A 10574-nucleotide genomic window follows, 5' to 3' on the forward strand; every position below is an offset into this window, starting at 1 on the left:
TATCTTCCTCCTACCACAATATATAAAACACTGTAAGGGCATTTAAACTGCAGTTGGATGAATCGTTAATAATGGAAAATACACCCTAGATAGATATACCTTCCTCAAAGATAGTTTCCTAAAGCTTAGACCTCCAACCAGAGACTCAGACCTGATTCCAGGACTGATGTTAAATTTCCACAAAAAAATGCAAAATAAAAGTATTCAGTTGGTGCCTAAAAAAAAAAAAATTTTCCCAAACCTGTCAACATATATTTATCTTACATTCTGTTTGTAAAGATGCAATTACTTAACCACCACCACATCCTGACATGGTTGGTTTCAATTCTAAGCATATATTACTAGAAGACCTAGGATGAAACACCTCCTGATTTGAGCAACAGGTTTGATCCTCATAAATGACATATGAAGAAGCTTTTACAAAAACAGGGAGGATTCATCTGGCTAATCCTGCAGACTAAGGAAGAAACCTCGAAGGGGTTAAAGTGGAACGCTTACACAAACTTTGCTGCTCAGCTTCTCTCTTATCTCCTCCCTCCTGGGCTCCACGCCACTAAGGCAGAGCAAAGCTGAATCACTACCTTTCCGGCATACTCTAAACTGTTGCCTGAGAGGAACTGGGGACTCAACTGTTCAGGCTGCTTCCATTCAAGTGTTCCAGACGGTGGATACACATCCAGAGAGACACTTCTGGCTCTTTGGAGTTGACAAGGAGCAGCATCTGAAACTGCAATCTGAAGCTGTAAGTGGCAACTGGCATTTTAAGTAACTAATAAAAGGTGCTTTTCTGTTCTGCGCTGAAAAGGTCTGACTCTTTAGGAAGATGAAAGGGAAAGCATACTTTGCCGAGCATAGTCCTGCTCCTTTGGTACAATAAAGCTTTCATCCTGTTTTCCAGATACTCCAGAGTTGTTCCTGAACAAGTTGCCTGTCGGTGCAAGCTTCAAAAGGGATACTTAAATCGTGAAACCCATTCATCCCCTGAGTCAGTCAAGGTAAGAGAGATTTGGAAATATTATGATGCTATTTATCGTAAAATGAGCGGCATTGTTTTATTTATCAGCAGGTGTGACAAACAGGCACCATCTGCCACAGAAGATACAGCAACTCCCACTTGAGAAAGCTTATTACTTAATGGTTCCAGCCATTGAAACAGCTCCAGCTGCTGAAATTGTTTTTTCACAGGCTGATGTGGAACTAGATGCTGTAACAGCTCCTACCTCCGTTAGGTTTCTGTCGCCACACTGAGCAGATAAACATAAACAGAATGTGTGAACGCCTGAAAGCTGTTGCAATAATAGTTTAAACTTTGTCTTCTGAATTGTTCCACTGATCATTTCCTTAGCTGTTTGGTGGGATTTCCGCTCTGGGATTAGATAGGCAGGTGTCATACAGGAAATATCGGATTACCAGTGATTTGTTCTCTGAACTTCATTGTGTTAACATAACTACCAGCTGTTCCTTGAGGACCAAAACAGAGATCAGGTTACATTTCTCTCTCTATCCCAGCACTTAGCAGAGGGTCTGGTACTTGGCTGGCACTCAAAGGTTTGCTGAATAAGTCTACCTGATTTTGAAGGTCCAGGCACAACTTTGGTGCTCTTATTAGAACCAAGTTTCACCCAACGGATCCCTCTCAGGATTGATGGATAGAGAAAGCTCCACATTCCCTTCTAAGGAGCAAAATGCACAATCTGGGTGTTATTTTGCTTCAGTGAGGTTATACACACCATGCTGATGTTGAAGGTTACAAGACTTGCCATTTCAATGTTGATACCCAAACACAAGTTTTTATTATTATTATTATTATTATTACCCAGAGTTTTACTTACCAAGTTAATGACAAAACATGCAATCAGAAAACCAAAGGTGCATTCACATCACTTTTGGGTATTTTGATTTACATTAGAAGTGAACCAGATGTTCAGGCTAATGTTGGACCCTGGCTCATTATTAAGTTAATCTCTTTTCCTTTGCAGTTCCACCTCATATTTCCCTCCCCCTTTCCTTTCTTCCTCCCTATTTCTCAATGTTTTGTTGCTTCCCTATGTTCATCTCTACCTCTTAATCACTTATTTCCTCCCACCTCTTATCCACTTCCCACATCCCTCAGCATCTTACTCACTGCTCACATTTCCTTCTTTCTAGCCTCTGCCCTTCCCTCCACCTCTTTTCCTTCTTTTTCCTAATTCCTTACCCTCTTTCCTATCCCTCACTCTCCTCCTTATCCCTCAGCAGCTTTCCATCACTTTTCTGAGATCTAGAGACCAATTGTTATTTTATGAGTCTTCCAGAAAGGATGTCAAGATACTTAAATTCTGTAAGGGTGTTTCCACAAAGCTCAGAGCCTTAAGAATGAACAGAATTGCGATTTCTTTTGAAATTGCATGGTTGTCTTCTTTCCAAATGCTGCAGAACTTTTAGTGGAGCAATCACATTATCTGTGCAACTCATTAATTAGTTAGCAAAGAGAGCTATAGCAATCCTATTTGGAAAGCTTTTATGAGAAGTTGTCACAGATTCAGGACTGAGTAACAAAGAGGATTCCCCAATACCTAACTTTTCATTTCCTTATTTCTAAGTCCTTAATGTATTTAAGGAACTAAATCAATAGACCTGTCTGAATTGGCCAGGTTTCTTTGGGGTCCTGCACACTATAGAGGTAAGAAATATGTGATTAGTTTTCCAAACCCTCAAATGACGTTGAAAGAAATGACAACTGTCTGTGAGATCATTGCTCTCTACAGCTTCTCTGAGCTCCATTAGATTCTAATAACTATTTTCAAAATATTCAGACCTAAGGGAGATTCAGCATCAGTTGTGTAGAAGGCAGAAAATATATTATCAATGTTTACTGAGAAGCATCTATAGATAAACTTGAACTTTCTAAAATTTAAGGCTGTAAACCCATCCCATATAGTTTTCCTTTTAAAATCATATAACTGAAATAATTCAAGAGCAAAGTTTCTAGCAAAGTGATTATTCCTTAATTCCAGATTGTAATCCGGACTATAGACTCCTTTTCATAACAAGAGATAAGGGGAGTGGGGAAAGGGCATAAAAAGAAAAGGGAGTTTCAAGCTACTCCCTAAGCTATATTAGCAATCAGAACAGAGATAAGACCTTGCTTCTCTTCAAGCTGTCAATGCTATGCATTTATTCAATAATTATTGAGCAGCTACTGCAAGCATTGTTATATATGGACTCAAGTGTTGAAAAAGATCCTTAAGGAGTTTACAGATTACATCTTGGGGAACACATGAATAGATATTTACAATATTAGGTGAATGTGACTTCTCTAGGAGAGATACAAAGCATGTGGAAATTAGGATTTGGATGGGAAATCAAGGTCAGTTTCATAAGTTGAACCATGAAGAATGGTAGCATTTCCCTAAGCAGAAGTGTAGAAAGATGGAAGGAAATGGCCCAACAAAAACATGGAGGCAGGGAAGTAGGTAACAGTGAGCATTATAGCTTGATTGGACAAGAAGGTAGTAGAAGACATTAGGGTCAGCCAGGATCGGGGCATTGACAGCCTTGAATGTCAAGCTAAGGAGAATGGAGTAAGGTACAAAAGCAACAAGGATCCTCAAAAACAATATGTGGACTTCCAAAACTTTATTCCTTTTTCATGGTATTAGAATAGTTATAAATAAATCATACACTAATAGAGGGTAAAGTAAAAGGAGCAAGTTGAAGATGACAGTGCTTGACACTTTGATAAAGTTCAAAACTAAACATATTGTTTAGCCATACGTATGTACACATGCATGCATGCGTTGTGTGTGTGTAAATAAAAGAAAGAGTAATTAACAAAATTCAGAGTACTGATTATTTCTGGAGAGGAATAGGTAGTAGGATGAGATGGGGAGGAGAGTAAATAGGCATCATGTTAATTATTAGTTATTCTCTATCTTAAAGTCGGTAGGTGTTTGTTCACAGGTGTTTGTCCACTTGTGCTATTAAGTAAGCAAATAAAACAGCCCTGGAGGCCCCCATGATGACAGTATGCCATAAAACAAGGAATATGAGTTACCCGAATCTGTGTACTTGCGGTCTCCGGAGACTGAATAGACAATATAATATTATAGAGGCTTCACCCAGCTGGCTTACACTAGCAGTGAGTGTTCATTTCTCTTCTTTTTGTCCTCTGGAGAGCTGGTAAAAAAGTAACACCTCTGTGTGGGCTGCCTGGGACTAGAAGAGTCCTAAATCTAAGGTGCTCTGTCCTTTATGTGGAGCAGTGCCTCTCAGGAGCTTTCCACACTGCAGCTGTGCATGCCCCACACAGACCTACGGAATCAGAACCTTCGAAGGAAGAACCCAGGTATACACATTTTCAAAAGGCTTAATAAGTGATCCTGACGGCAGCAGGGACTGGAACCCATTCCTCGCAGAATATGCTTAGAAACTCTAAGTGGGTAGCTTGTCACAAATGTTGTTTTTCAGAGTCCTGCTCCCAGGGATTCTGATATAAGAAGCAAGGGAAAGCACCTAGAGACCTGCATTGTTAATAAGCATTTTCCAGGTGATTCTGATGACGTCACTTCTACGGACCACATTGAGAAACATTGCCCCAAAGGTTCCAAAATACTAGGACCTCAGGGTGATTACTCTGTGTATGCATTTCCTAGGGCTGCCATAAACAAAGGGCCACAAACTGGATGACTTAACACAACAGAAATTTACTTTTTTAGGTCCGGAGGCTGGAAGTCTGAAATCGAGGCATCAGTTGGGCCATGCTCCCTCTGCAATTTGTAGGATAAAATCCTTCCTTGGCTCTTCTGGATGCTGGCATTTGCTGGCAATCCTTGGCATTCCTTGGCTTGTAGATGCATTGTTTCAATCTCTGCCTCTGTCTCCTCTTATAAGAAACTAGTCATATTGGATTAGGGCCAACCCAATGACCTTATTTTAAATTGATTTCATGTGTAAAGATGCTATTTCCAAATAAGGTCACATTCACAGGTACCAGGTGTTAGGACTTCAGCCTGTTCTTTGGGGGGACACAATTCATCCAATAACACTGTTTTAGTGTTTTAAGTTAAGACTCCCCAACCAAACAATAACACAGATTAGCTATGTTCTTTATCTGGGCTATCTAGATAGAAAGATTGACAGTTCACTTTGAAAGCTCAGTGCACAAAGAATCACCTGAAAAACTAGTGCTTGGAATGCATATTCCTGCGCCTTGATTCAAGCTATTAGAACTCAGTAGGCCTGGGGAAGGGCCTAGGAATCTACATTTTAAAAGATGTAGGGGGTCCAGCATCACACTCTTGAGAAAAACTGGGTTTGGAAGAATAAGCAAGGTCAAGTACCAAGTGTTTTGGGGAGAGAGAACCCCCAGGAGTAGACCCTGAAATCCGCACTTATAACAAGCTACTCAGGTGAATCATTGCCTTTGGGACATGGTGCTTCTTGGGAACTAAAGGGTACCTACTATGATTGTTCCACTTGGTAATGAATCAGAAATCAAAACAGATGGTCCTTTATTGCAAAAATGTTTCCTAGACCATTGCTCTTCTTATTTCTTTTGAACCAGGTCACTCTGCATGGGCAGTGGGGGCAGTAAGTAGGTAGAGAAAGAATCATGCAGATTACAGAGGGTATCGTAATGTGGACTAGTGAATATAAACTAAGCTGAAGTGCTCCCAGGCTGGGGGCAGAATTGAAGATTATAGAAAGAGTGACTGTTGGAGCTATTTCTATTAACTCTCCTTGGATATGTTAAAGTGACAGAACTAGCTCTCCGATACAATTGCACATAGAAGTTTGATGAGTAATGGTGGTTTTGATGATTTATTTCAGTCACCCATATTCAAAATTCATGTTTGGAATGACAAGCTAAATCATTTTGGAAGGCTTCAACTGTAAATAGTTGACCCTATTTACACACTGGAATGGTTTTGCCAATAAAGACAAAGTTCTATCTTTACCAATAATGAAAGATGGAGTCATTTGCTCAGAACACCCTCTCAATTCCTTCTGATCTACAAATACCAAAGAAGAAAAAAGTGTATTCTCACCCCACAGACCTAAATGGAAGAGATAGAACACAAAAATAAAATTCAGGGAAGCTTGCATTCCTGAAAATTCCATGATTTGTTAAAGTGATCCTTGGCACTTCATCCTGGAGTTCATAAAATGGATGTTTACATTGAGGGCTCTTTATTTCAGTGCTAAATTTTCCTGGTTAAACTAGAGCAGTGGTTCTCAGTCCCGGCTACACTCTAGAGTCACTTGGGGAGCTCTGAAAAATTCCAGTGCTTGGTACCCAACTTAGACCAATAAAATCTGACTCTCTTGAGTTGGGGGTACATGCTCCTGCTGTGGAGATTGATTCAGAAAGTCTGGGTCAGGGCCCCAGGTCTGCATTTTAAATAAGTACCTCAGGCAAATTTTATAATAACTTAGTTTAGAAAACACTGTCCTAATCTAGCCTAGTTGTTAGGTGCTGTTCAGTGATCTGAATTTTTTCTTTAATAGTTATTTATCACATAGGAAGAAAAGCATTCAAAATGAAAACTCAGGATATCATTTTAAAACTAATTTGCCCATAGCAAGCCATTTTGCAATGTATCTGTTCATTTTTATTCCAAAAGAAATTGTCAACTGTTCTTCTTAGATAGCTGAATTTTTTATTTTTGTTTTTGATTTTCAGAAAAATTAATCTGTTGAAGAATCTTGAGTCAAATCTTCTGAGCCTAGAACTACTGCTGTCACCAAGTCTGAGACTTCCTCCAACTGAGAATTATCAGGTCTGACAACACTTTCCCTCCAGCCTACAGTGAGGGACGTCAGCAAAGCTGTAGAAAACTCACGTCCTCTAGACTTACAGCCCTCAAGCTGCGGCAGCTGGGCAGAAACCTTACAAGCTCCATCCTTAGGGGAGATTCAGAAAGAGACGACAGGTGAAAACTCAGATATGCTGAGCCTGAAATACACAAAAACCTTTAGGAAGTCTCCTCACAGAAGAACCCAATTAAATCCACAAAATTAATGCATACATTTAGATGAGCTGTAGGTAAAACAGAGCCATTTGTCCCTCTACCAAAACACAGTAGAAGTCTGATTTAATACTCTGAGAGATTCTTAGCCCCATACCAGTATTATAAAGCAGTTTCATCATATTTATTTTAATGAGTATAAGAGCAGGACTGTGGAAAATAAAAGATTTATATTATATGTATATATATATTTTTTAAATGACTAAGAATTTCTGATAAAACCTACTCAGGAGAGGGTGCTGTGCTGGAGGACAGAGTGTGGCAATTGCCAAATTAGAACATTACCATTTTCTTGCTCGTGCACTACTGACTTGGCTCTGGTCGTGACTGCTTTGTATGAGATTGTTAGAACACCTCCAATATATTCAGACAGTCTCAGTCACTGTGGAATGCCTCAAGGGCAATAGAAATCAAATAGAAACAGGTACCAACTCATGTCTCAAGTGATGACGGAGGTACATTTCAAGTACCATGGAAATCTCACTGGGCGAGCCCATTTCCCAACCTTGGCAACAGAGGTTGACACCACTTCAGATAAGTATTCCAACCTGTACATGTATGTGGGCTTATTCCTGAGCCTCCTGGCCATTCTCCTCATCCTGCTCTTCACAATGCTCCTTCGGCTCAAACACGTCATCTCACCCATCACATCTGAGAGCACAGAAAGCGTTCCTCAATTCACAGATGTAGAGATGCAGAGTCGAATCCCCACTCCTTAAAGCCAGGATGGATATGAGCTTTAGTGAATCTCAGTGAACTGTTGTATGTTGATGTCCAGGAAAGCTTACTCTGTTGTACATGGCTTCCCATGTAGGGAATCAACAAGTTGTTTAACCAGTCGGTTATATTTTTGTTGTGTTATTCTTTATCTTGAATCTGCTGTGAAATATCTAAGAGGTTTTAAAACTCATTCTTTGCCAGAAATATAGGAAACGGGCAGCTGGCCGGGAGGGCAGGTTTCCATAGTAACCACAGAACACCTGGGCTCCAGCAAACCTCAGACCACAGAAATTCGTAAGCAGCTACATAAAAGAAAACAAAACAGGATCCCTGGAAGCTCCAAGAACAAGGAAGATTTGCCTTTGAAAGGGTTGATTGAGGGCATCCCAAGAAAAGGACAAGTTTGAACTTAGCACTTGGACTCTGTAAGAACCACCTCTGCTGACATGAAGCTATATCGTGTGGCAGGTTAATGAAGGGACCCAAGCCCTTTCTCAAACGTGCAGTGATTTTTTCATCATCTAAGGCCATCAGGCCTGTCCCAAATGAAAGAAGAGATTTTAAAAAATTGTTTCAGTTTAAAAATAGCAAATTTGCAGAAAGAATTTCTAGTCAACAAACTCATCTAGAGAGGGTAAAATGTGCATTTTCTATCTGCATTATTATCGCTGTACTTCTAAAAATTCAGATAATGACAGATTTATAATGACAATGTGGAATGAGGAGCTTCCCCCAAACCAAGCAAAAATTAAGTCAAAATGTGCTCACAACAATGAACCTTACATTGTACGTGCAACCTCTTTGCCTTTTTCTCCCTCCCCATCACACTCCAGGACTGAGTTGCACACAAATACGAGCTCTGTTTAAAGGTGGCCTTGCCAAAGACGACTCCACTGTACTTTAAGGCAGAAATTAAATAATTTTGGTATTCTGTCATTGGATGATTGTGGCTTTGGACAAAACATTCAAGCCTTTGGGTGCCAGGTTTTTCTTTCTGAAAAATGATCAGAGAGCTATTTAGTCATCACTAGATTCCTTTTAGATCTGAGTGTAAGTAAAAAGAGAGACAAAGAAGGAAAGGACTAAACAACACCCTCCTATAAATCTTTACTGAGGATCAGTGTCCTCAAATGTCATATTTGTCTTTCCCAGAAAATGCTCCTCCCTCCCTAGTCCCTGCCAAAAGATAAAGTGTTTCCCTTATTACCTATAAGAGAAATATATTTGGAAAAATTCCATTCTCATAAGTAGCCCTAGTATGCCAGTAGTGGAGAAATAATTTGATTTTTAAAAAATTAACGTTCTAAAAGGGAACCAAAGGAGATGAGTATTGTTTACAAATTAGAAATTAGAAGGCTGGTCATATTCTTGCCACCAAAGACCGAATACACCTGTGCTAAATTCCACCTGCAAAAAAAATAATCAGTTCTCCCTTGCACCTACAAGGTGGTCAACAAATTTCACAGGGTACTCCCTCAGGAACTGCAGTGGTGGTGAGAGAGAAATGGTATGGCTGTTAGGTTAATGCTACCTCCAGCAGACGTGCAGTGCAGTCTCCCTAGTCTGTTACCAATTTAGATTGGCCCCTTTACTCTGGTCTAAATCTAGCTTGGTGGTGAAATTCCCAAGTGCTTTCTACTTTTTTATACACAGTCATTTGCCAATACTCCCCTCTCCAAGGGGCTGCAAACCGTGAAATCCCCACATGCAGAGCTAAACTTAGCAGCAAGCCTGACTCGCACACCTGTTACAACAGCACACTGTAAGAGATGGCAGCAGCATTCTGCACCATTCAGGGATGATCAGCAGGTAGGCTAAGACTTGGATAGGGCATGCACTTCCCTTTTGGCATTATGTTTTCCGAAATGCAAAGTGACTCTTACATTATTACATTTGGTGGTTTAAGTTGTGTCTTTATTCAACACCCGGTCTCTGTGCACCCTTTAAAATCTTAGGTCTTGGCAGCCATACATGGACTTCATCAAAGGCTGGCAAAATAACCCCAGAACTCCTTAAAGACACACATTTCCCCTTACTCCCGGCTCTCCCTTTTGTACTCACAGTATTTGAATGCACTTTACAGTTAAGAAATCAGTGACTGGATAAATGAAGAAACTGATGACCCTTTCAACAGCAGGGAATAGCAAGGTACCCCAATGCCTTGTTGCTGAACTTGATGTGGAATTCCCGGAAGAGACAGACTGAAAATCTCTTCCCTGACCACCCGACCTGCCAATCCAAATTTCAGGAGTTTAACACTGCTCTTTAATCACCAACTTGGATGAAGAGCCCTAATTTATGATTAGGTTTACTCATCTGGAAAACAACCACCCTCTTTCATCACAACTACCCCATGGGATCCAGATCTTTATTGAGCATTAACTAAAGCACATAGCACCAACTTCAGTAAAATAGCAGCATAACCCCCCCAAAATTTCCAGTGATAATATAAATGGAGATGCATTTAAGCAGATGTGTCATTATGGTGACTCACATGATATTTAGGAAAATAAACTGAATATTTTCATTTTAGAAAACTTACTGTAAAGAATTTTCCCATTTATATTAAATTATATTAAATTCCCAAATGTATTAATTAACATATATCACTGCTCAAAGAGGCAGCTAGAGGAATCAATGGCATAATTTGAATTTATCCATCTACCCGAAATGCTGATTTGGCAATTACCTTCCCCAACCCCACTCTCCCAAAAACTGCATGTTAGTCCAAATGTATATAAACAGGTAGGTTGTTTATATAGAGATATACTCTGTTTTAAGATGAAAGAATGATTCCTCACATTTAATTATGCTGAGCCATATGAAATTGCCATTTCTGTAGGT

General features: G+C 39.9%; 1 protein-coding gene across 1 annotated transcript; it reads left to right on the plus strand.

Moving 5' to 3' along the window:
• Window positions 1-611: 611 nt before the first annotated feature.
• Window positions 612-10184, plus strand: SERTM2 (serine rich and transmembrane domain containing 2). The gene is made up of 3 exons (XM_057495788.1): window positions 612-742; window positions 899-995; window positions 6665-10184. Exon 3 carries the CDS (start codon window positions 7445-7447, stop codon window positions 7727-7729), a length of 285 nt encoding a protein of 94 aa, XP_057351771.1. The 5' UTR covers window positions 612-742; window positions 899-995; window positions 6665-7444; the 3' UTR covers window positions 7730-10184.
• The last annotated feature ends 390 nt before the right edge of the window (window positions 10185-10574 follow it).

The sequence above is a fragment of the Manis pentadactyla genome, chromosome X, assembly GCF_030020395.1.
Source record: "Manis pentadactyla isolate mManPen7 chromosome X, mManPen7.hap1, whole genome shotgun sequence".
In the NCBI taxonomy this organism is placed as follows: Eukaryota; Metazoa; Chordata; class Mammalia; order Pholidota; family Manidae; genus Manis; species Manis pentadactyla.

Bases quoted from the DNA above. Each gene is read 5' to 3' on its own strand.
- SERTM2 (XM_057495788.1), top strand. From the start codon at position 7,445: ATGTCTCAAGTGATGACGGAGGTACATTTCAAGTACCATGGAAATCTC.